Raw genomic sequence first — 27304 nt, 5'->3', positions numbered from 1 at the left:
GAATTCACTACAATGGGAACTTTGCCTAAATGAGGAATAGGATTTGGCCCGTGGGATGAACACCAGCTAGTATTGTACAGATCACTCCTCTATTTTAAATAATCTCTGAAATAATAAAAATGACAATTTAAGTCAATTATTTTTAAAATGCAACGATGCATCAAAACTTTCCATTAGAAATAACCTCATTACACCCACATTGTGTAAAGGTCTGATACAGGTACTCAAGTGACCACGTGAGAACACAGAATCTTGACTTACAGGCTGCTGTCCTGTGGAGACAAGAGCAGTCTGAGGCAGTCACAAATATATATATAAACCAGCATTAACAAATATCTACCAAATCTGTGCCCCTACAGAGTGAGTTTCAGCTCAGCTCCTTGCCAGTTTTTCTTTGTTTTAGTCGGAACGCTTCATTCTACAGATTAAGATTTAATCATGTCCATAGATTTCTAATTACTCATTCATATCTTATTAAAAAGCGTTTCTCTCATTTGATGCCAAAGCATTTTTGGTGGACTATATAGAAATTTGTTCCAGAATTAGTTGCTGGTCAGTCAGTTGGTGTCTGACCCTTACTTAAGAAATTATCAGATTTACTGACAAATAGGAATATAATCCCCTCTGTTGTTTCAATCCACTTAGTGACTATAAAATAAAAAGAACATTTACAATCTTGCAAAGTTAAAGAAAGGGAGTTACACTAAAACTGTTGATATCTGAAGTGATGCAGAGCTGGGAAGAGAGCAGAAAATGCAAAGAAAACAAATTAAAAATGATTTGCTTAGATTGAGTTTGTGCTGATATGTGACTCATGCAATTCTGTACAGTGAGATTAGGGACCAAGAATAATCATAGAGACCGTTGCCTGAAAAGAAACAGAACAGTGCAGGAACATTAGAGTAGTTACAAATAATGTGGTTTAAACTATTTTCACAATATTTAGCAGTGTTATAAACAGAAAGCAAGCTGGTGCCTTGAGTGTGTATGCAGAGAGATGGTTATAGTTAGCAGAGATTGTCAAATATTTGATAAGGCCATTGCAATGCCACACTTGAAAATCATCTACAATTCTTATAGACCTATGTTTGTGTTATTGACGTACATATCAAGATCTGCCATGGAGTAAGAGTTAAATTATTCATAAATAAAAAGCTTCCATCATAGAGAATTATAGCCAATGTTTAGAAAAGTGGGAGTCCAAAGTCAGGCTCCTAAACTCAACAGCTTCCATTCTTGTTTTGATCTGTATTTGTATTTCTGCCACAATGCGTTATAGAAAATGTTGCAATCATGCTACTGAACTTTGATTTATCCAAAAAAATCAAGAAGACTATATAGCTTTGTCGTCTTCAGGTTGTGAATGTGAGCCTAAACTAGTAAATGCTAGAGGTACATTGAATACTGTCCTGAAGTGAAATAGAATGACTGATGTTAGAAACCTGAGATGTTTTAGTCATAAATCTAATAAGAAACTATAGAGATTGAGTGCTAGAGGAGACTAGTGTGGAAAATAAACAATTCAGGGAGGATTTTTGTAAATACAAAATATGGTTGGGAGATATAGTGAGAAAATTGTGAGCACCAGTGAAGTAGGTAGTGGCCTGGGAATCTATTAAAGGAGTCGCAGAACAGCTCCAGGTAAGGCAATCTGTAACGTCAAGATGTTGCATTGCAGCAATGCTCCTAGCCTAGGTCATAGCATGATGGTGTTAACATCCTGACACGACGATAGTAAGAGGCAATTCTGGAAGAGCCTATTCTTCAGACTGCATGCCATTGGACATCTGGGGATGCATTCATCCAGATGAGTTCGGTGCTAAAGGCATCCTATTCCTAGAGCAAGACAAAAGGAAACATGCCTCACTTCTGTCCTTTTCCTGCCACCTTTGCTCCAATCCCTAGAGCATGAGCTCAATCGCACGGGCAGTTTCATAGACACGTCAGCTCAGTTTTGGGACCTTGTTCTGCTGCATCCTGAAGTCAGTGGCAAAACTCACATTGACTTCAATGAGTGAGAATCAGAGCATTGGTTTGGAGTTCAGCAAATGTTATGGCTGACACCTGAATGCCAACCTGAGATTCTTCTAGCTTGCCTGGTCCTAAAGTACAGATTGCACTTACCTGCAGTTATAAAGGAAGGGATATAAATGGGTCATATTTTCCCCATAGCTTTTAATATCCACTTGCCACTTTTGCAGCTGGTAACTTTTTCCCTCTGACATAAAATTTTTTGGTGCTTGAATATGCAGTCAGTTGTCTAAGGTGAAATTGCAATTTCCCGGTCACATCCCATCCATCAGGCACTGAGGAAAATTTTCCCTTGTCTCTGTTTGTCACTTGATGAGGATAACTATGAATAGATGGTATCAAGGGAAGGAAGGCAGTGTTGCCCCATATTTACAAACATCTGCATATTCCACTGTAGGAACCATCAGCTATTTCTGGAAGAAGTTCTGTGCAGCCATCACACGCTCTCAAGTTTGGATACCTGATATCTTAAACTTTAACCGAGCTATAAACTTTGATTGTACTTCTGAAACAGACTGCAGCTTTGTGTAGGATATTGTAAAACGATCAGAACTTCATCATCCTTTTGCAGAAATCAGATTTTAGATTAATTTTTCTGAACCAAATTACCTATAGTTTTCTCTCAAATCTGTTTAACAGCCATTTTGAACTTTCTCTTGTAATGTAACTGAAGAGTTTGAATACTATATATTTCTCCTACAAGGGCTAGTTGAAATAAAGTAAATTGTTCAATCTGGTGCATAGGGAATTAGATAACAGCAATGAGAGCTGCAGGGCATGTTTTCTGTGCTGAAAATGTCTGATGAAAGGGGTCATCTTCAGTAAATGGATTTATTTTGATATAATCCTGGTATGGTCGATTTCTGTTATCAGATACGCCACATCTCATGGATACTAATCACATAAGGCTGGTCTATGTTTGCCAAAGTCTAGTTATACCATTATATTCAAAATTAGCCAACCAACGGCAGAAAGGTGTATGAGCTCTCCTCATGCTTTGATGTTGGTTTGCTAGTGAGAAGAATATTATTCAGACATTTCACATTTTTGTCAAATTTTCATCAGTGAAAATTACTCATCTGATAATCAAATCAGCATAAAAGCAGAATGGAAATGGATTTTCACTCCGATACTGAATTAACATCACACATATATTTTTTTTCCCAAATGGTACTGTGACAGTGTACCCCATAAGGCTTTATGGGGAGGGAGTGCTTATAAACGTATGTATGACATAACTGGAATATGTTTTGTGCTGCCTGTGCCATGTAACATATCTCCATAAAGGTTATGGTCTACTATATCTATTCATCCTATTTGTACACATATATCATTTTCTACTTGAGGTTAAGAATATGGGCTGTAAACTTGCTTGGTTTCTAAGTAAGCTTTGTGAGGCATTTGGTCAGTTTCGTTAGGAAGGAATTCGCAAGGTTAAGTACTTGACTGTCACAGGTACCCTGAAACAATGATCATTTTAAATAAAATTATGATAATTAAACTTTGTATGCCATATGTACAGCACATGATGAAAAATATGTTTTGTCATATGAACTTCCAGAACACTGCAGCAAACAAAGAAAATTGCAAATCTCTTTTGAGGAAGCTAGCCAGTCTTAACTTGCAACATAAATCCTCATAATTCGTAATCAGAACTGGTTGGACATGGACATTTCATCTTGTGGGAAATTCTCACATTTTGGAAAAAGTTAGTTTCTAATTGGCTAAGAATCCAAAAAAATCGAAAAAAGAATTAAACATTTTCACAACTAATGAGAAGGGAAAAAAGAAGTGGGTAGTATTGTGTTTTTCATGTTTTGAACTTCTAATGTTGAGATATTTTACATGAGAATGGATTATATTTGATAGGGTTTTGGTAATAGATACAATCGCCTCTAATTTCAGTCTGAATGAAAACCCTTAACTAGACAAATCCATGGTGGCTTTTATGGTTCCTTATAACGCTATTCTTTTCTTGGTGTTTACAAATTGATTTTTAAAATAATTTGTTCCAGCATCTTTACAGGTATCAAAGTTAGGCTGACTGGTCTCTAATTCCCTGGGTCCTCTTTGTTCCCCCTTTTTAAAGATAGATACTATGTTTGCCCTTCCCCAGTCCTCTGGGATCTCACCTGTTCTCCATGAGTTCCCAAAAATAATTAACAGTTCAGAGATTGCTTCAGCTGGTTTGTTAAGTACCCTAGGGTGAATTTAATCAGGTCTTGCCAACTTGATTACATCTAATTTTATCTAAATATTCTTTAATCTCTTCTTTCCCTATTTTGGCTTGCGTTCTTTCCCCCTTGTTGTTAATATTAATTGTGTTGAGTATGTGATCACCATTAACCTTTTCAGTGAAGACTGAAGCAAAATAGGGATTAAACATCTCAGCCTTCTTGATGTCATCAGTTGTTAGCTCTCATTCCTCGCTAAATAGAGGAGCTACTTTCTGTCATCTTTCTCTTGCTCCTAATATATTTAAAGAACCTCTTCTTAGTGCTTCATTTCCCTTGCTACATGCAGCCCATTTTATGCCTTAACCTTTCTGACTTTGAGCATGCTTGTGCTATTCTTTTGTACTCCTTAGCAATTTGTCCATATTTCCATTTTTTGTAGGATTCCTTCTTGCTTTTCAGTAAAAGTGCTTCTGATTGAGGAATATTGGCATCTTAGTATTCCCCCTTTCCTCGGCATTGGAATAGCTTGTTGTGCCTTTAATGTTGTCTCTTTGCCAGCTCGCCTGAACGCCTCTTTCCTTTAGATTTTCTTCCCACAGGATATTACTTACCAGGTCTCTGAGTTTCTTAAAGTCTGCTTTTTTAAGGCCATTGTCCTTGTTCTGCTGTTCTCACTCCTTCCTTTCCTTAGAATGAAATATTTCTAGATTACTTTAATCCAAATTGCCTTCCATCTTCATATTCACAATTAATTCCTTCCTGTTGGTCAGAATAAAGTCTAAAATGGCTGTCCCCCTGTTTACTTCCTCTACCTTCTGAAGCAAATGTTGTCCCCCGTACATTCCTAGAATTTATTGGAAATTTTGTGTGTTGTCATATTACTTTTCTAACCGATGTCTGGGTAAAGTCCCCCAATACTGCCAGGTGTTGTGTTTTGGTTGTTTGTTGTCTGTTCTAGAAATGCCTCGTCCACCTCCTCTTCCTGATTTGGTGGTCTACAGTAGGCCACTGTTATGATGTCATCCCTGATTTTCCCCCTTTTATCTTTACCCAGAGAATTTCAGCTGCCTCAGAACAAGGTGATGTATAATGCAATACCTTCTCCCCTTATTTTCCTGCCTGGACTCCCTGAACAAGCTTAGACCCTTCTTAAGCAGTATTCCAGTCATGAGATCTGTCCTGTACATATGCACAGAGATTATACTATATAATCGTTACATAAATAATGTAGTTGTTTACATGTACAGTGATGGTGGGTTATATAATTATAAGATACAGTCAGTACTGTTTGTTTGTATATAGTATCTTTAATACAGAATATCAAAATGGGGACTTACCCTCCTCTCCTGACATATAAATATATATCTAGATTTAAAAAAAACGCTAATAGGGAGAAAAATCAAAATTAGATTATTATAGAGATTAAAAATATTGATATCTAGGAATAGTGCCTATATATAGGAGAAAATCTGATAGTAAAATTTCACTACCTGATCTGTTCAATCTATATAGCTTCAGTATTGTCAGCAGAAGTACAGTAGCTGCCTTATTCTCCAAATATCTATATTATGCATTTTTATTAATATAGCAAGATAAAAATGCTCTTGAGGCCACTCCAGTATTATAGGAAATACTAAGAACATGACAAATGCAGAGTAGTACACACAGGGGTAACACTAACTTCTGGTGATCTCAACACATTGCATTGAGAATGAGATTACATATGATAAATCTTATTTCAAAACTTCTCACCCTCTTATTTTCCTGTACATTGTTGTGTTGTGTTGTGTTTTGTTTTGTTTGACTTTATTTTATGTGGTGTTCAAGTATTGCTATGCATTTGTTTTTATGATTTTGTTTGTGGACTCTTTGGGCATTCCAACCGTGTCGTCATTGCCTCTGGCTGCAATTCTGTTTATAAGGTTAGACTTTACTTCATCGTTACAATGTTTTATCTGTATTTCTCTGAAGAAGAGAAACTGGATATTTGTCTGTTTCTGGTGTGTTTGTACTAAAGTGGTGGTATTAGCGATGCTTATTAGTAAATTTAGTTTGGTTTTATTAAAAAACAAAAGACAAACACGACAAATTATATTATTTGTTTTAAGAATTTTTGAATAGAAGGTATCTTTCTTCTTTCACTACTGGGTCAACTGATTCTGTACAGATGAGTTTTGGCCCTGAATGCTCAACACTTGATTCCTCTCTTATGTATCTCTGGGGAGTACAGTGGGCTAATCAGTGCACTGGATCATACTAGTATGCTGTCCTATATGTCCCCTATATTCGGTATATAATAACCTACGGTGCATTCTCAAATGCTGTGGAGCACAATTACAGTTGAACCTAAGAGTTACAAACACCTCAGGAATAGAGATTGTTCATAACTCTGAAATGTTTGTAACTCTGAACAAAGCGTTATGGTGGTTCTTTCAAAAGTTTACAACTGAACATTGACTTAATACAGCTTTGAAACTTTACGATGCAGAAGAAAAATGCTGCTTTTAACCACCTTAATTTAAATGAAACAAGCACAGAAACTGTTTCCTTACCTTGTCAATTTTTTTAAACTTTCCCTTTATTTTTTTAATAGTTTACATTTAACACGGTACTGTACTCCATTTGCTTATTTATTTATTTATTTATGTATTTATTTATTGTCTTTGCTGCTGGCTGAATCTGGTTCCAAATGAGATGTGTAGTTGACTGAGCAGTTCGTAATGCTAGTGTTTCATAACTCTGAGCTTCTACTGTAATGCTAAAATACCATTTCTTTGACCCCTTTGATTGTCATGTTCCTGAGGAAGCTTATGTCCCACTCTTGAAATATAATCTTAATTTTGTCAGACCTCAGGGCACAAATAGAGCCTTTAAAGTGTTTTAATGACAGAAACTCCTTGGGTACAAATTCTCATCCCTTCTCTGTCCCCTTTATGACAAGAAAAACAGTTGGAGCAGCATAAAGCATTCCTAAAAGCCTCATATCTGTCCCCCTGGTTCAGGCACTGTGGAAGACAGCCATAAGTCTGCATCTTGAAAACTCCCTTGTAAGTCCCGACATGCGGGATGTGGGGTGGGGGAGAGACTGGTGGGGAGCAGGGCTGGGAAAAGAAGGGGGATTTTAGATGTGGGGCTGCAGTATGCTATGCAGTTGCCCCTCAGGCAGCCCTGGGAAGCTGCCACAATATAGAGAGAGCACCCTCCCCCCCCACCGCCCCAGACACACATTTCTCCTGGACTGTGAAGTCTGTGCTGCTCCTCTCAGAGGTGTAGCAAAGCATCTCTCTCTCTTTCTCTCTCTGCAAACTACTGGTTTTTGGCCGAATTTACAAAATCCTATTAATCCCATCCTGGCCCTGAACTCTGTACAATCCTGTTGCCATAATGCTCCCTTTTGTCTCATCCTTCTTCTCTCAAACTGGTGTTCTCTTTCACACTGGGCCCCTGACTTGTGGAAGAGCTCCCTTTTTCTTGGACACCTGTTCTTAAAATCTTTTTTCACTTAGCATCCTGTTACTAGTTTTCCCCAGCCTTCCCCAGCTCCTGTGCCTCATCCTGTAGACATTTGAATTATATTAATCCAGATTAGATTGTAAACCACTGAAGGCAAGGATCAGGTTTTACTGTGTGTTTTTACAGTGTCATAAAGTGGATTCCTACAGTGCTATGTAAGAAATAAATAGGAATACTAAAACACACCGGCTTCTTTCTCTTTTTGTGTTTTCAAAACCTTCTTTTCTCACCAAAGGGTATAGCCAAAGAGCAGTCCTTGTTCTGTAATGTTAGCGCTCTTATATTTTGTGGCCTTGAAGGGAATAAGTTTAAACTCCGCTGTTTCAGGGCACGGCACACTATTCTCTATAGCCCACTATCTTCACTTCACCCAAGTAGAATGTTCCTTATACCTTTGTATTCAGAGAAATGCCACAATCTTCTATTCTTCCGCTAGCATGTAATGTAGCCCTAGGGAGTCACCCTAGAAATGGATTTTCACAGTATAATTTCAGCCAGTCACTGTATACTGTAGCAATATCTGAAATTCTCCTCTTTTTGCTCTTCATTTTTCTGCTTTTAAAAAAGCCATGATTAATATTAATCTTTTTATTTCCTTGATAAAAATACTTTCCTTGATCTCAGTCTTGGTAATACATTATTCAGTGTTCTTTCTTAACAACCTTTGCTTGTTCCATTACTCACTATCGTTATTACAACACTGAAGGCCTCATTCATCAGTATTTGACTTGCACAGGCAAAGCTTAATACCTAACTAATTTCGTCATTCATCAGGACAGATGTGTTGGATGATTGGTTCTAACCAGAACATTTAAAATACAGTAGATTAACATCTAGGAGCGGTTTGGGAACACCATTATTTTTATTATTTAAACATTAGTATAGGTAGTTAATGTAGATTGTACATATTTTGCTCCTGTTAAACACAAGGAGTGTAGTGGTCAGGTGAATATGTTGATTTTACATGGGATGAGTTTTGGATTAAAATGGCCTTTCCTAGTCCTGATGCTTTTATTTCTGATTTTGAAAAGTTACTTCTTTTGGTGCTGTCAAGGCTGGATCCCCACTTTGAACTTTAGGGTACAAATGTAGGGGCCTGCATGAAAAACTTCTAAGCTTAACTACCAGCTTAGCTCTGGTTCGGCTGCCACCATTTCAATGGATTCCCTTCCTGGGAAGCCTTGAAAAACCTTCACCAAATCCCTGGTGAAAACAAATCCAAACCCCTTGGATCTTAAAACAAGGAGAAATTAACCATTCCCCCTCCTTCCTCCCACCAACTCCTGGTGAATCAAGTTCCAACCCCCCTGGGATCTACAACAGGGAGAAATTAACCATCCCCCCTCCTTCCTCCCACCAACTCCTGGTGAATCAAGATCCAAAACCCTTGGATCTTAAAACAAGGAAAAATCAATCAGGTTCTTAAAAAGAAGGCTTTTAATTAAAGAAAAAGGTAAAAATCATCTCTGTAAAATCAGTATGGAAATTAACCTTACAGGGTAATCAAACTTAAAGAGCTCAGAGGACTCCCCTCTAGTCTCAGGTTCAAAGTACAGCAAACAAAGATAAACACTCTAGTAAAAGGTACATTTACAAGTTGAGAAAAACAAAGGAAAACTAACACGCCTTGCCTGGCTATTTACTTACAAGTTTGAAATAGGAGACTTGTTTAGAAAGATGTGGAGAACCTGTATTGATGTCTGGTCCCTCTCAGTCCTGAGAGCGAACACACTCCCAAACAAAGAGCACAAACAAAAGCCTTCCCCCCGCCAAGATTTGAAAGTATTTTGTCCCCTTATTGGTCCTTTAGGTCAGATGCCAGCCAGGTTACCTGAGCTTCTTAACCCTTTACAGGGAAAAGGATTTTGGAGTCTCTGGCCAGGAGGGGTTTTATAGTACTGTACACAGGACAGCTATTACCCTTCCCTTTATAGTTATGACAGGTGCCAATTCCACCACCAGGAAGAGGAGACCTCATCTCAGTCTACATCTACTAATATAAGAAAAGACAGATCTAAAAATGCAGGTTCAGATGGTTGTAAAACTAAATCAACACTTTGAGCACTGGAGTCTTGAAATGGGATTCTATTTAAAAGATATTGTCTGGAACATTACCTTGTGCTCAGTCAATGCTAGTGTATTCTAGTGTGAAATGGACATAAGATAATTCCACTATAATGCATGATTGGAATTTTGTTTCACATTGGTCACATTATATGTTTGTTCTGCAAAAGCAGAGTGAAGGACAAGATAGTATATGTGGCCAGTGTTTGAAGTGAGATGTGTTTGCACCTTATGCATTATTTGAAAACTGGTGATTCTTACGGAAAGATTGTGGGCCTTACCTTGTAACCAGATCCACACAGGCAGACATCATGTATGCAAAGCCCTAAGGCTACACATTGCTAGTTTAATGCCTCAGCTTGCAGTTTTATCATGGTCAAGCATTGTATGAGTTATTTTCTGAATAAGAACATGTCGCGCAAGTTGAAGTTCCTAGAGCATTTTTAACATATACATGTCTTTTTGAAAAAACAAAAAAACAAAACAAAAAAAACCTGTTTTTCATTCATGAGTTTGTTGGGCTGTCCAATTCTCTAGTCTCCTCAGCCTTTAATTGTCTGTTCTTCTTGGTAGTGTGTAACTTCACATTCATTAACGGGATCATAAAAACTCAAAAAACTGGTCCGTTCTGCGTTCAGAAATGCTTCATAAAGTAATTGATTTGGAAGTCTTACTTAACAGTTCACATTAGTTTTGAAAGTGTTTCTGCCCCACATAACCTCTCTATGTCCTGCACTGCTCCGGGAGTCCCGTGTTGTTGGCATTTAAATGTCAGTGCTTGCTGACAAGTCTGTCAGTGCTATATTCACCCTGCATTTATGTCCTACTAGACTCCTTTACCATCCCTTTTGGGCAGCACAGAGAAGTCTGAGTACAATCGGCTTGTTTAGCTAGTCAAACTTTGAGATTTTTTCACGCACAAACCTACACAATGGAGGTGCAGAGGTCACCACTAAAAGGCAAGTATTATTAAACAGGTACTTAACTCAGTGTGGCATCTGAACTACAACATTATTCCCTATGCTGTGAATAGGAGATACCTTTGGTGTCTCAGGTGCCGGGATACAAGAGTTGTTTGTAAGTTGGGACTTTTACTGGTGACACTGTAATACTGTGTGATAGTGATGGGGATGTGGGCTCAAGCTACTGGGCTAGGTAACATGAGTTGGTTTTGGTACAACTGCTTTTGGATTACTAGGGCACCACAGGACTTAATAGGCAAGTTGTCTGACACCATAAAAGGCACAAGACGCCCTTTTCTTTTTAAGTGGGCAAAGCTTATAAGCTTTGGTTTGTGGGATGGGAGAGTCTTTAGCTGGGGACTGTAAGAGGGAGGCTTGGGCTGGAGAGCCTGGGGCTAAGCCAGCCCTGATTACAGGATGAGCCTGCCTGAGAGGAATCAGGAGATTCCCAATACAAAAGGCAGCAGGGAGCTGCCAGTAGAGGTGTGGCTGAAAGAGGAGCTGAGACTGCCAGAGGTAGGAAACCTGGCCGGAAACTGGAGAGATGCTCAGGAAACAGGAGCCTGAGAATCAGTAGAAAGTTTTGAAGAAGCAGCTGCAGGGAGCAAGACTGGCTCCTACACAGCCATTGAACTGTGACCCAGCTTTGGGGCAGAGAAAGGACTGGAACCTCCCCCTCCCCACTAAGGGGAGAGAGACACTGAACTGGGTTGGGCCCTGGAGGGCCAGTGTGTCCCTGAAACTCACTAATTTGGACCCAGGTGTGGAATGTTTTAACTTTCCTTTGGACTATGGGGAGCTTAGGGAGTCATGTGAAGGAGAAAAGAGGAGTGGGGTACTGCAGAGGTACCCCTGGCCATGAGGCACTAAGCAGCCACAGTGCTACAGGGACCTTGTTCTGAGGTAGGGAAAAATGAAGGGAAGCAATTAGACCTTGCCCCATTGTGTGAGCAGAGCCAGAGGGTGTTGCTATGTATAGAACACTTTTTTCTCCCTAGTGTGTTTGCAGATGCTTTAATCAGAAATAACAAAATAGTTCCTGCTGATAGGAGCAAGGCCAAACATTGTGGTGTGTTCAGGTTAAACAGCTGTATGCTGAATTGTATACACTTCATTCTTATAATAGATCCATAGAAAAAGAAGAGAAACAGATGCTAAAACATCATGGAGTGGCAGGGAAAGCAGGAGACTGCTCACAGAGTTGCTTTCTTTCATTATGCATTATTACTCGGAAATGGCGGAGAATGCAGTTATTTTGAGTAGAAATGTCACTTTCCACATAATCAAACCCTTTTGGGGGGGAGTGCCAAAAACATATTTGAAGGGAACAGTTTTGCGGGATAAAAGGCAAAACTGTGCAATGTAAAAGTTTGTGGACCACTTATTTTCTTTCCTTAGATACAGTGAGTCACACCAATTGTCTACATTTTTGAAGGTCTTAGGAAACAAGTTTATATTTGCCATTGTAAAGCTGCAGGGCAGGGGGTGGTGGTGGTGGGTAGTTTGGTTTTTAAGTGAAGGCGCTGAGAAAAATGTTCATTGTTTGTTTATCTTTATTTTCCCACTTAAAATGCTTTGTACATTTTTATAATTAAAATTGGGAGGGGTTTCCTGAATTCCCTAAGTAGCAAGCAGGTGGATATTTACTACTCTAAAATGACAAATTGTGACCAATTTAAGAATTCTCTCATGAAAGAATAATTGTTTCTGCAGTATATAACCATGTTAGCCCCGAGAGATTATAGAATCAGTCTTAATTATTTTGCACATATGTGCTTAATGGTATGTTTTACAACATCGTATGTTATATCTTTGTAATCTTACTTGTACTTACCTATAGTGTTGTCAGAGTAATGCTGCATGAGGACTCGAGAATATTTAGGACTGTGAAGTGAAGCTGAACATGTTTTTAAGATCTCAAGGGGCAGCCCTCTGACAACACTTTAGGTAAGCAGAAGTAACCTTACAAAAATGACACACCTCTTCTTTTTGCTTTGTTAGATTATCATTTTTAAAAACCTCTTACCTGCTTCCCCATTGCGAAGAACCAGCGCCATGGGATGTCAGTGGCCAAGGAATCACACTGCGATCTCAGCAATGGTGACTCGGGCTGTTTCTCCTGTGTGAGGGTTCTTTAACACAAGCTTCTCTCAGATCTACATAGACGTTAAAGATGCTCTGGTGCTCTTTGTTCAAAGCATCTCCTCCCTGTAATGTCAGGCAATGGCTCTGGGACCTGGCTGTGCTTCTGTTTTAAAAAACAAACAAACACACCCACAAAGCCTGGATGGATGGATTTTGCTCTTGGCTTCAAAGGAAGCAGGATCCACATTGCTGTTGCTCTTCCAACCCGGACAAGTATTTTGGGATCAGTCATGGCCCCTTTAAGAAGAATCTAGAACCAGTCTGTCCCCAACTTCCTTCTGAAGGCTCACTTAGGGGTAATGGACTGCCCCAGGTGGCTACTTAAAGTTGAATGGGTAAAGGAGCACCTGGACCTAATAAAAGGGTAACCTGAGCTTACTTAGGGAATGCATGCCCAAAGACACAGGAAACTCCTGAGAAGAGGTGCTGCTGAGAGAGCTGATCAGGAGAGTTCATTGGAGCAGGGACCCTGTGCTGCTGGGGATGGGGAACCCTCTAGAGAGCCCACCAGAGCAGGGAACCAAGAGGTGCTCCTAGGGATAGGAGGTTCCTGAAGAGAGAGCTGCAGAAACCTGGCATCCAGGAAGGCCTGGTCTACAGAAAGGGATTTTGCAAACAGTGGGAGGAAGCCCAGCCTGCCGGGGACTATTTGCCACGCCAGGGAAAAGCTGCAGTTGACTGATATCCATAGACCGCAGCTCTGGAGAAGGATTCTATCCAGGTAGCGGCAAGAGACCTGGCTCTGGGGGCAAAGACTTGAGTTGAGAGAGCCTTTCTGGTAAAGGGCCTGGACAGAGGCAACCAGTAGACTCAGAGGGGAACAGATAATCTAGGATTTACTCTCTCCCAGCTAACATGCTGGGGTAAAGGTTGCTTATGCTTTCTGTTGGCCTTTTCTGTTAATAAATGAGCCCCTCCAAGGGGTGGCAGTGAGCACTCCTTAGTATTTAAAGGCCTACTTGGGCTTGTCGATCTTGGATGAGGGGAAACCAAAGCAGGACTCACCTGCAATGCCATGCCTGACCAGTAGGGAGCAGGCCAGGACAGCCTGCATTATAACAAGATCTTGTAGAACAAAATTTTCTATGGAAATGTAAGGGGTAAATCCTGGCTCCTTTAAAGTCAATGGGGCCAGGAATTCTCCCAAGACACGGTATCATTGATAGTACAGGACACCTTACTCATCCAAACTTATAGTATTTAAATGATCAGTCAATCTCACATTGTGAGGGTTGAACTTCCTTTACTGTTCTATAATAGGTACAAAAATAATTCACAAATATCCAGTTCATCCCATTTATACTTAACTAGCTTATTGGACATTTTAAATTGTTTTCTTTTTTTCTGAAAAAGCATTTGGCCGCAAGCATGTGTTTTGTACAAACAGCTCTAAGGACTTTATTTCTAACAAAACAGAGAATTTAAAAAAAAAAGGGGGGGGGGGGAAAACAAGGTCTAATTTCAGACAACTCCTCAAGTAATTTTGTGAGGAGGGAAAATTAAATCCTGTAAGGAAATGATAATGGCAAATCAAAGAGTTTGATTTTTGGAAACATTACGAAATCACAACATATATTTTAAAGTTGATCATAGATGCCTATGGCAACATTTTTTATAGTGCAGTTTGGTCAATCTGCAATCGGTGAGCTATAATGTAAAATCCGAACTAAAGGTTTTTCAGTTAAAAAAAACAACAACAACAACAACAACAAAAGTGTTGCGGGTTTGAGAACTCTTGTTGCTGTAAAATTGGTGCACGGGCTAAGCTTGCCCATATTAACCCTGCTCTATTCTATGCCCTCCACCTCCCCCACCTTCAAATACAGAAACAGAAACTGAAGGGGACTTAATTAGCAAGATGAAATAGGCATTGTAATTGGGATGTGTGTGTCAAGTGCAGGATGAAAGAGAGTAAATCTACTTCTCATTAGAACAGTCGGAAGAGTAACCCCGTTAAATTGGGCCACAATGTTTTCTTATTAAGAATGGCTTTCTTGCTACATCTAACTTTATCATGCTATTTTCTTCCTTAGTGCTAGAGGAGTACTATTTATAAAGAAGAAACATCTTGCACCTAATTAAGTTTGTTACTTTTGTAACTGGCAGTGACCTCATTACATGACAACTTGAAAATCTCCAGGAGGAGCAGACAGACTGAGTGAGCGGGTTCCAATGAGTGGGGAAGCCTGGTTCACACTAGACCTGTCTATCATCTATCTGCATGCATACCCATGTACTGGATAGATTTCTTCTAGTTTACAACTCCTTCAAGCACTTAGCAGGTAGAATTCAGATGAGTGAAAACCTACCATTTTGGCAGCAGTTACCTGCTTCAGTGCACTCTGGATTATTCTAGCCGTGCAGCATTATGTTATTGAGCAGTCACGACATTTTAAATTCCGCCCATGCCACATTTCCTTAATGTACTTTTTTAGCTTTACAGTAGGTTATGAGCACAGAAGACTATGCATTGCACTAACCTACTGAAAAGCATTGCAAAAACCTACCGAAAAAGCACAACCCTTTCTCCCAGGAGAATTTAAAAAAGACAGCTTAAATGAAGCATGAGGGTGACTACTGAGCATTCTTTGTTTAAAAAAAGTTCTAATAATCCCTTGTCTTCCCCATCACTTACTTACACAAGAGACAGGAGCAAGACAGATCCACTAGTACACAGAGAAAGCAATACAATCTATACATTTGGTAAAAATCCATGTTAAAGTTGTTGCATCAGAAGAAGTCCAGATAGAAATGAATTTATAATAATGATATTATGAAACTGAATGTAATATACCTGAAGCATGAAGCCAGAAGACTTCAAGCTGTTCTGGACAGAGAACCTAACTGTGATGTCTCAGCTGTGGGCCCAATGTTATATGTACACCTGAAATGTACTTGATCAGAGCTCACAACTAGGCAGCTGCAGGACTATTACTTTATAATAATCAAGTAGTAGTTAGTCTTCTGGAATTGGCAAATGACATAACAAATAACATGAAGTGGTGGTGTCTCAAGAATCGGGACATCTCAGGATGGGAATATCTTAAGTACGTGCGAGTGTGCATGGGACACCCATCTTTAATTAATCCAAAATCTAGTTCTTTAAAATCCACACCACTGAAAAAATGTTTCTTTTGGGGGGGAGGGGAATAGAAAGGGAGGGCATGGCACAGGCTGCGCAAATGGTTGCACAAATTGCTTTCTAGTACCATAGTTTATATAAGCAAAGAAAAGAAGCCTTGTAAGTTTGTGCCAGATGCTAGAAGGAAACGGAGGATCCAACCTCTTTCGGTGGCGACACTGTATCGGTTTATTTCAGTCACTGTATTGAGTTTGTTAAGCAGGGGATCTCCTCAGTACAGATGAAAGTTCTCTTATAAAGTTGTCCTAAAGGACAGTGAGTTTGCATTCAGTATGATCACGGCATAGAAACTGAGCCCTCACAACCCATAGTTCACGTTTAATATGAACACACCGATTGTGGCCAGCATCTGACTGGGTGCATATTGTGGCAAGTGGTATTAGGAGCTCCCTTCCTGCACACTGCCCTCCCCCCCATGCCCCGTGCAGTGGTGCTGGGATCTCAGGTGCTGCTTACTCCCGCTGACTAAGGGGACATGTGCTGCCTGCAGCAAGACCGAGGCGGCTGTGGCCAGGGCCCACTCTCCAGCAGCGAGGGGAGCTGCCCATGCACAGAAGCAGGAGGCGGGGAAGCATCCTGCACCCCTCTTAGCTGCTGGGCTAGTGCGTACTGCGCGGGAGCCTCTGGAAGAAAGTCTAGCTGAGTAAAGACCGAATTCCTTCTCAGGATGCTGTCTGCCTCCCAGCTGCTCCATACACCTACTGTGCGCCTGGGCACCCTCAGTTCCCGTTGCAATCAGCACCTTGCAGGCTCAAGGCTCAAAAGGGACAATCTAGTCCAGAAGTTAATCAAGATGGACTTCAAAAGCACCAAACAGCGTCCTACCTACGTTGTTATGAATGGCTGCGTCCGTCTGATTCGCTGTGTTGAGCCCTTTAGAAAGCATTGTGCCAGCAGCTTTGTTGTAAAATTTTTGACTGGCTAGACACTGTTTAGCTTTCCTCCCCGTTCAGTATTTAACCTTGCCTGTCCCATATCCAACTCCCGCAGTGATGTTTTAATTTGTGCAGAACTTCTCCATCTTTGGAGATGCCAGTGCACAGAATTGATGTAAACTGTGTGAATCATGGAGCCCTTAAAAACAAGGTCAACCTTGGCTCTTGCTGCTCTTAATATTCGTTTCCTTTTGCAACTTGAAGAATTTCACAGCATACTGTTCCCGTACACTCTGGAGTGGGATTTGATTATTTTTCACAGTGAGTCTCAAAGCCACCATTAGACAGGCAAGGTCCACAAGCACTAAGGCCCGTAGTAATTCAGCAAGATAGTTAGAATAAAAAGCACCAGGTCATCAGTTTCTAGCTTCCCTGGAGTTTCCGTTATTTGAGCATGGGATCCAGGCTTTATTTCCAGGGTCATTCACCTTGTGCTTTATTATCTCGGACTATGGCAGCAAACATAGCCTCCTGTTCGCCTGGTGCGTTGCCTGAATCTCAGGCTCTCTGCTTCTTTAATTCTATTTCAGAGGCTTCGGCTTGTTTTTTACATCAACAGCAATAAGTGGATCTTGCAGAGTGTTCAGGGTTTTGACATTCTGGTTTAGTTATTGCTGTTTTGATTCCGTGCTGCTGGTATGAGAAGTGGGTATTGCAGAGCACAACCTGCCACCTTCACCTTCTGTGCCACAGGGCTTGTCAAACGATTCCTTTGACTGACACAAGGACATCCTATTTCCTCTGTCCCTCCTTTTCTCTTGCTGGTTCGTTCGCTCGCCTCATCTTTCACGTCTGAGATTGTTCGCTCATCGGGGCTTTACTCTGCAGCCTCTGGCATAGCGGGGCTCCAAGCTCACGGAGGCCACTCTGTGCTTCTGAAAGATAACTGAGAGATAAAAAGAAAAGTGCTTTTGCGGGGCTGGGGGTGGGGCGGCATTTGTTTTGCCCTTGGCTGCTGTTGCAAGGCCGTGTAGAAGACGCCTGGATTTAAAGACTGATTTAAAATAAATGTCAGGTCATGTGGCATGCCTAGAGAGCGACGGAGGGCACTCCTGGGCTGACCCCTACACTTGGAGCCAGCTCACGCAGGCAAACTCAAGCTAGTTGTCATCAAGCTCGCATGCTAAGACGAGTAGTGTAGACATGGTAGCATGGGCTGGCCATGCTGAGTGCATACCCACAGGTCTGGGCAGCTTTGTCCTCATGGTGGCTAGCCTGTACTGCCGCTCCTGCTGCCCAGGCTACTGCCACTACACCACTGGTTTTAGCTCGCATGAGTGTGCCTGTGCAATCTGGGAATCACACCCCCAGCTACGTGTGCAGATGTGACCATAGTGTAGGGGCAGCATGGTAGGGACAAGACAAGAGAAAGGGCAGGGTACCCCCTAGCCTGGAAGTAGCATAAAGAATGGGACGGGGAGTGGAAGGAAATGAGCGCAGAGATTCCTGCAAGGGATGCAATTGTTCAGAGCCTTGAACATGAGAATCAGAGATGTTTGAACTTGATGAGATGGCAAGAGGAAGTGAACGCAGGTTGGGGATTCAAAGGCTGGAGTGATGTGCTCAGAATGACAGGAGAGGGGAATGGCATTGAGCGACACTATCTTGCAGAGGCAGGAGTGGAGTGAAAGGACCTGCAGGAGTCCAAAGCGGCAATACTCAACTCTACTTGTGCTGTTAGTTGTCATCTGCTTTGTAACGTGTACGCGAGGAAACTTTGCATCTTTACTGTTTGCCAATAGCAATAGTTTGACAAATTGGTATTTGCTTCTTAAGGCCATGGATGGTTTTCCTCCTTTCTGGCAACATAGGCCTATGTTTAAATCTCTTTAACCCAATCTCTGTGGTACGATATGTATTTCTAAGAACAGCCCATTTCTCTGACCTTATAGAGGATCGCAGTTCACCTGGCCTTCCTGCCCCACGCAGTAGATTACACCAGATTCTGCCAGAATCACATTAGAGCCTGTATGAAGAAGGTGAATGAGTGTTGACATTATAAACTTTTAGGGGAGAAAAATGTATGAACCTTGAATTAATAAGGATGAAATTTGGTGAATGTGGTTAGCCCTGGTGCACTTTTATTTGTACCAGACCTGGTACACGTTGCTTAACACTTTTTTTTTTACCTCAACATTTGTAAACAATAGAAAGTGTTAAAATTAAGGGTTTTGATTTTTCAGAAGTGCCGAGCACCCACAATTGTCAAGGTGGGGGGAGACAGAGGATGTTTAGTACCTTGTAGTAGATATTTATCTGTTAGGGTATTAGCCTAAATTTTCACCTACTGTTTTGGGCCAGGAAAAGATAGAATGTGTGTGCACAGATTGGTTAGTCAGATTCGTTAGACTGCCAAATTTCTCGGAATTGTTGTTTGTGAACACAAATGGTCATGCTTGTAAAATGGTCGGCACAAATTTACAGGATGGGTTAAGGAAAACGCATCTAAATAAGACCCTAAATTGAGGAAGGTCATAGCTCTCATGAATGCAGTCTGTCTTATTGTTATGTTGGTCTGTTTAAGACTATCAATGAGAAATCCATGATTCCGCAACAGAAAATAGTAGTAGCAGAGTGTCTGTGGGGTTGTCTATTCACCTTTCTGACATTTGCTAAGTTACGCAATATGGACCAGATCCTCAGCTGGTATAAATTGGCGTAGCTTCACTGAAGTAGACTGAGAGATCTGGCCCTATTTAAAAGAGGAGCCTGTGTCTTCTGGACACTGCTTCCAGCTGTCAGTAATCTGGAAGTGGAGCAGGCACTTTTGGTGGTACATACTGGTGCCAGGTGCAAGGGAATGTGTGGTGCATTTGATTCTTTAACTAGTGGAAACTTAGGTAACAGTTCCATCACCAGATAGCAGTTTTGCTTATTCCATACCTCTCTTCGGCAGGTTCTGCCTCTTTTTGTGAGAAATGTTTCCTCCAATAAATAAAACAGACTCTATCTCTGGTTGTAGTACCTAAAAGTGAGTGTGTGTGTGTGTGTGTGTGTGTGTGTTTTAATAAGGATGATAAACACTCACAATAAAAATACAAATAACAATTGCTGCTGGCAGCTAGGGAAGAAAAGGTGTGTTTTACTGGGTGAAGGCCATAACAATACTTATGTTCCCAGACGTGAGCCCAGCAACAACAAAAAAGGCATTCCCATCTGTTAAGCAAAGCTTCTAGTAGCTAAACAGAGCCTTGCTGTTATATCTGGCCAAGTTTCAGTTTTAATATGAATGCAAGAAGAGACCTATCTTCTAGGACACTGAATTTGACATGCAGCTACTGGAAAGGGGCACCACATGTTAAAGCTTGAAGTTTGAGGATCCTGTAGCCCTCTCTCCCGCCTTCTATATTCCATGGGCTAGAGATTTGAGAAAAGGACCAAACCAATCATTACAGAGACCTACCAGGATACTCTCTAGTGTATCTGGACGTGTATTCCCTGAAAATATAATCACCGGTTGTGTTACTGTTTCCTACATGAAACTGCTACGGTTATTGCTCTGATGTCAGATTATCGTGCTTGTGATTTGGTTTAAATAGTGTGTCACAAGGTCTGGCTCACATAATGGATTCCTTGCCCAGGCCCTTTATTACTTCATGTTTTGCCCTGCAGCTACTCTATTAACTCTGATTGGCTAAAATACCTAGAGATCCCACCCAAACTTGGAGTCATAGCCGGAGGTCTCCCAGGGCTGTGCTTGAGTTATTTAAGGGCTTGACTACACGATGTCATAGTCTGCATCACCTGGGGCGTAAGTTCTAATGAGCACCAGCATGTCACACACTAACTGACCAGTGTGGGCCCTGCTAGTGTGCACTAAAAGTTCGCTAGTGCGCATTAATGTATTCCCATTTCAAACAGTACTATGCTATGTGCACTAGGGATCTTTTAGTCCACATGATCTGGTTCATGCATGTCACATTTCTACACAGTAGAATTTACAACCCAGCTGGTGCGGACTAAGGTACCATGTAAACAAGCCCTAAGAAGAAACACTGATGACAGATTAGAGTAAATGGAAGTGAGCGTCTGTTAGTTCTAATGGCTGAATGCTAACACCAATCCTGCAAAATCTTGCAGATTCCTCTCACATTTTTTCTTTAGATTTTCTTTCCATCTGCCATCAGAGGTTGGACTAAGTGTAAATAGTTATTTTTTATTACTTCATTCTGGCTATATTTGTTCTACTGAGTAATTTCTGCTTTTTCTGATCTGGAATATGTAATTACTCTGTTCTATTAATCATTGTATGTATTAACATGAATTGTGATTCAGGGTTCAGCGAGATACCGTTTATGCTTTCCCAAGCTTATTCTGTACAAATAAATGAACCCTATGAAAAATGGAGAGAAATATTGTCAACACTCAGTCCTGTCTTCTGTAGCCGTGCCGAGATCATGATACACAACTGGTTAAAAATGGAAATTAACAATAATAATCAGTAAATTTGGAACATTGAACGCCGTTTCCAGACAGAGAATAGTATGTTTATGGAAAGCTTGATAAGATAGAGAACACAAAAGTCCTTTGGTAACCAAATAGATGCCAAATGGGGCCGGGGGGCAGGGAGGGGGGGAAGTGAAGTGCTAAAAGTGCAAGGAGCCTTGGTGAGCCAAATGGGCTTCACTCATTTCTCCCCCCCCACACTCCTCCTCCCAAATTGTTATGATCTTATTCATATGATCACTCTGCATATTATGCGGATGCCCCCATCATCTCCATTATTATCTCTGATAGATCCTGAATATTGGGATTGATCATGTCGTTCCGATTTGGACAACACCTCATCAAGCCCTCGTTTGTGTTTCTGAAGACCGAACTGTCCTTTGCGCTTGTAAACAGGAAGCCAGTGGTCCCTGGGCGTATCCTTTTCATAAAAGCTTCTGAAGTGGACACTCATGGGCTCTAGATACTCAGTCTCCCAAGGAGAAGGAGAATTCTGCTCACTCTGAAGACCAGGTAAGATGTTACTCATATTTATTCTGAAACCAGTCAGTGGGATGTAATATGCTTGATCAGTGTTGCAGAACTTCTGAAAATGGTTGCTTAGCAACTGTGACCTTAGAGGTGAATTTTCTACTGACCTTTTCACCACTGAAGATGTATAAATAAACAGGTGCTTCTAAAAGGATTTTTAAGTCTATGAGGTACTTCTGTTTAAATTTCATACTATGCTGAAAAAAGCAGGCTATTTCCTTTTTAATGCTGCCACATATTTTTAGATGTAAGTAAATGCTTTTCAGAGCATTTTCAATGTGTTTTCTTGGAGTTAAATGTACCGTATTTGTCAAATGGTGGTAAAAGTTGTTCAGGTGACTATTTTAAAGACAGGTCACTTTAAAGCAAAATTTACTTGCTTCTGTTACTCTGTGTAGGAATGGACTAAGCAAACCACCTGTTTAATCAGATACATTTCCTGAGGAAAAATTAGACCCATTGTTGAAAACAAGACCCATCTATCTATTCAAACACATAGTAGGAATTGTGGTGGTGTATCACAGACTCTGGAAGTTCCCTTGAGCCTGCCCCGCTAAGTGTCTCTACTCTGGGGCCCCCATAGGAGGCAGTCGGCCATCTGTGCCTGGCCCTATGTTTGTGTGCAACTCCCACTAATTTCAGTGGAAGTCCAGGGTAGGATTTTCAAAAGTGTTCAGTGTGGGTCTGGTCTGCTCCCATGGAATTCAATAGTCCAAGCCCTATGGGGGAAGAGTTAGGCAGTGCTTTGCATTTTTTAAAATCCCATCTAAGTGTAAATATTGGGTGGAGAATAGACACACAAATCAACTTTTTGAATTGTCAAAAGTATTCCAATCCTGTTTGGGGGGGTTTGATGGCATGTTTACAATCACTGATTTTCATCAAAAGCTTTTTGTCCCTCCTGGGTGTGGTATTACTTCTTACTAAGCATCAGATACAAAATCGCCTGTGCACAACTCCCTTTCAAATAACCTTCCTTATATGCCTTTTTTGAGTGCCAGGTATTTGTTACAGAATTGAGATGTTTGGTTAAGATTTTATGCCAAAAATATTATGGAGTAAGGGCTGGTCGACACTACAAAGTTAGGTCAGTTTAACAACATCTCTCAGGGCTGTGAAAAATGTCATGCCCAATGAGTCGACCTAAGCCCTGGTGTAGACCGCAGTGGGTTGATGGAGAGGTGGATTTATTACAGTGACAGAAGAACCTCTTCCATCACTGTAATAACTATCTACACTACAGCAATGCAGCTGCAACATTTCTAGTGTGGATGTACCCTTAGAAGAGTTTATAGAAACTTCACGTCCCTAACTGACCAGTGTATAAGCTATTTTAAAGTATTGAGTGAGAAGTTCTGTTTTTTAAACAATATGTTCTATTGGGTTCCGGGGAGGTGAGCGGGCACAAGCCCGTCCATGGCTAAAGGACCCTCCCCCAGCCTATAGGGAGGATCCACAGAGCCCGAAAACACAGAGCCCCAAAATGGGGGACAATGGAAAAAATAACAAGGCCGGGTGTGAAGGTCTAAGGGTCAAAAATATGGAACCCGCAGGGGACACTGAGCAGAGAACCCCGGACAGCACCCACTGCTGCTCGAAGGTGTCAAGGGAGCCAGCTGACGTCGCCCAGAGGAACTCCGCCCGGATACGTGAATGGAGGGAGGATCGGAAATAGGCCCCACAGTTGCAGAGAACCTTCTTGGCCAACATCCTCTCTGTGGTGTTCTAGACAGCCACCTTGGCCATCGCTAGGAGGAAGTTGACGAGGAGGTCCCGTGACTTTGTGGGGCCATGGATAGGGTGTGCGTATATAAAGAGGTGGGGGGAGAAGTGCAGCCAAAAATGTAAAAGGCAGTCCTGGAGGAGCCGGAAAAGGGGCTGTAACGATCTGTTGTTAGGTCTATTGCATGCTACGCACCCTGTCGCTTAATTAATTAATTAATCCTATTTTCAAAGCAATCAAATGAAAATATTATCGATACAATCACTCTTGGAGACTTGGTTCTTGCAAGTACCTAGACAATACAATGCTGTATGGAATATCCAGGTCTGATTGTAATTAAAATTTATAGCTACTGTATGTGGAAGTTTTAAAACAACGATTAATGACATTGTCAATTAGTACATTGAATGGGTAAATTTGATTGTTAAATATAAAAAGGTGCTTCAGATGGAAATGTTTGTTTTTAAAGTTTTGTGGGGAGCAAGGAGTAAAGGTTTAAGGAGCCTATAAAACTTAATTATTACAAGCTTCTTTCCTTCTTCAATAATTAAAGGTCTATAAACTTTAGCTGTATAGTTACTGCTCTCTGTTTGGTAGATACATTTATGTGCACAGGTTTAGTTTTGTTGTCCCATAATGAGTTTTGCAGCACATTTGATACTGGCACATTGTTTTAATAGCTCATGTGGTTTAATGTATAATGTGGTCTTTGTTTTCCGTTGAACAAATGTTCGGATAATAAAAACAAAAACCCAGCCCTTTCTCTCCCTCATTATAATAAGAACAAAATGGAAAAGATCATGATGCTAAGGAGAGAATACAGCATGTAAAATAGAGCAATTTGCAGTTGTATGCCTGTAAAATGCCTGTATAATGCAGCATTCGTTTAAAGACCTGGCAGTAACTAGTGTATTTCCTGTGCTTTATTGCAATAATTTTATCTGCCTTGTCTTTGGCACACTTAGACATTCCTTTTCATTTTTGTTTTTTCAGTAGAAAATAAAATATTAATGCTTATGAATTAGCGAGACAAAGGAAATCAGTATGAAAGCCAGCTCACTCCAGGTGGTGGCTTTAATTAACTTGTAAGGCTGAAATTCCATCTTTAAAAGGAATGTAGGGTGGGAGTCTTGAATCTGCTGTAATCGTTCTCAAAGTACAGTTATAGGCTGAAAAGTGCTTCTGTAAAAATGGCATCATGGAGCTCAGTGGTTTTGTCTCGGTGGCGCTATAGGGCATTTGCTCAGTTTACAACTGAAAATGCTGCTTTTTCCTAACTGCCAGCCCTGCAAATTCAACCTGTTCTTTCTGGCTCCCACACCACCAGTAATAAGGCCCCTGGAACTGGAATTTAGTTAACAACTCAGTTGATGAGTTGTGAGCCAGACTGTAACCCAGTTCAAGCACCCAGAGATGTGCTGCCTCAGCAGGGCTAACAGGAACAAAGAGTAGTAAATATATATATTTTTGGGGTGGCATGGGACTGCTCTCCATCTCCTGAAGGGATTCTGCCTCATTGATCTTCCCAGCATGCATCAAGATTAGGCTCTAGTTACTTCAGGGATGTGAGTTTATTTGTAAGCTTGGGGGGATTGGATCATCATCATCAGGAATCAAATCTGGGATATGCGGATCCAAAATGATGACCCTCGATTGCCTGAGCTACAAGATCTAGGTTCATTTGCTTGAAATCAGCAACAGCCTCATAAACCTCCATGTGGCCCAGCCAATAGAGGGAGACAGAGTATCAGCGTGGGTTACACATGGGTGGTGTGCAAGTGGCTCTGTACTGTTTCAAAGGATGCTATATGTTCTCCCCAAAACATGTGGCCAGGGCAGAGGTGGGTAGGACTGTCGTCATGCTCCTTTGAGAACCCAGAGCACAAGGAGAGAGCACTGGCAAACCTTGATTTGCCCTATTCCTGCATCTGGGTATGAGAGTGCAAGAAGCCCATACACCCTCTCCCTTCCTGCCCCCACCCACCCTCCCCACCTTGAGCAGTCAGGTACATTCCACATCTATCGTGGACACGGTAGATTCTTTATTAGTAAGACCTTTTGTTAGATTAGAGAATTGACTGGGATGTTAATATTAGGCACAGTCGGGTACGAGGAATCTTGTCTTTTCTGAGAGTTAGGTGAGGATGGAGAGAGATGTGCAACCCTTGTGTGTGAAATCTCATGCAATAGGGAGCCCCTTAGAAATCCAGTTCCTGCGTTTCAGAGGGGAGTATTCCTAAATCAGTGCGGCAAATACAGGAGAACCAGACTCTAAGGGAAGAGAGGGGCTGCAACAATTGCCCTTTTGGGGTTCTTGCTTTGGGAGACTTAATTGTTTCTAATATAGATAACCTTTTGCTGCAGTAATAGTTTGGGAGGTTTATACAGCTTGGTGCTTATGTGCCAACAGTGCCCTCAGTTGACCTTTGAAGCTTAGCTTATGGTGTGGGGGGTTATTGTTCAGCAGCACTACCCGCTGCAAGCCGGCACAGGGGCCAGCCATGTTCTCGTTAAGAGTGGACACCCTGCTCCAGGATAGCACCCCCACCATCACTAGCTGTGGAAAGGGGTGTGGCCTGTGGTAAGGGGCGGGGGGAGGTGAAATGAAGGCGAGGCCATGGTTTTGCTGCTCCAAAGACACACAGCATTTTGAGTGGACTTCCAACCTCAAGAAGAGCATTGGAATGTTCTTAAAATGAAGGGAATAAACCACAGGCAGTAAGTGGTCAAAGTGAGCAGGACCCCATAAGAGTAGAGCCTAGCACTATGAATGCTGCTGGCATGAACTGGATTATGCAAACCATGCACACCAAGATAAGTTTTATTTTTTTAAACTGTACTTTGTAAGATTTTCCTTATTTTTACTAAATGATTGAAAGACCGAACTAGAGCGCTGAAAGAAGGAAGCAAAGAGAACAGATAAAGTGAGCCTGAGTAGGGCTTTTCTGTAGTGCTCTGAGCCACCTTTACCTTCTAGCCACTGTGGTCTGCTGCCCAGCTCCGGCCTGTATTCCAGGTTTGCAGTCTGTCCTCTCTGAATTCTGAACGGATGTGAAAACTGAAACCCTGAAGCTTCCGACTCATACTGATGCCGTGGTTTAGTGGCGCACAGCAGAATTTCTTCTTTAATTAAATCCATCAGCTCATTAGCAGGGGAAGATGCTTCCTGTTGCAAGCTTGTGCTGATAGAAATAATTTGAGGAGATACTGCCATTTTCACTGAAGTGTTATACTGATGGTAAAACAGCTTTGCATATCTTCTGCTCACGTCCTCAATAATTTTAAACTGTTTTTTATCACTGTGCCTTTTTCTTTGCCTTGTACTACGTTCTTGCTTTCATCTTGTGTTAAGCATGAAAAATGAATTTGAACATTGGTAGAATCCATTTGGGGGCTAGGATTTTATTGTAAATAAAATTATTCATTTGTTATGTCCTATTGTTTTCAGCAGACAAGGTATTGATTTTTTGGATTTCTGTTTGGGATGCTATAAAGAGTGCTAGCATAAGAGGAACACAGCGACATTTGTAAATTGATTGAATGCAATATGTAATGACAGAGACAAACATCAGTTCTATGGCAATACTATATTACACAAAGCATTTTTCAACCGGTCAATGAATTGGTTATTAGAA

The 27304-nt window shown here is 41.1% G+C and overlaps 1 protein-coding gene across 10 annotated transcripts in view; it reads left to right on the top strand.

Moving 5' to 3' along the window:
• FHIT (fragile histidine triad diadenosine triphosphatase) overlaps nucleotides 1–27304 on the top strand; it is a 1007374-nt gene that overhangs the window by 363837 nt on the left and 616233 nt on the right. For all 10 annotated transcript variants that reach the window (XM_065550632.1, XM_065550631.1, XM_005297876.5 and 7 more), the window contains one exon: nucleotides 21707–21831. In XM_065550632.1, the coding sequence (XP_065406704.1) occupies nucleotides 21729–21831 (103 nt within the window). In that variant the 5' untranslated portion in view covers nucleotides 21707–21728. The remainder of the gene's footprint in view (nucleotides 1–21706; nucleotides 21832–27304) is intronic.

Source organism: Chrysemys picta, chromosome 7, assembly GCF_011386835.1.
Source record: "Chrysemys picta bellii isolate R12L10 chromosome 7, ASM1138683v2, whole genome shotgun sequence".
NCBI lineage: Eukaryota > Metazoa > Chordata > Testudines > Emydidae > Chrysemys > Chrysemys picta.
The sequence above is the reverse complement of the archived record's forward strand: the minus strand, read 5'-3'. Positions and strand labels throughout refer to the sequence as shown.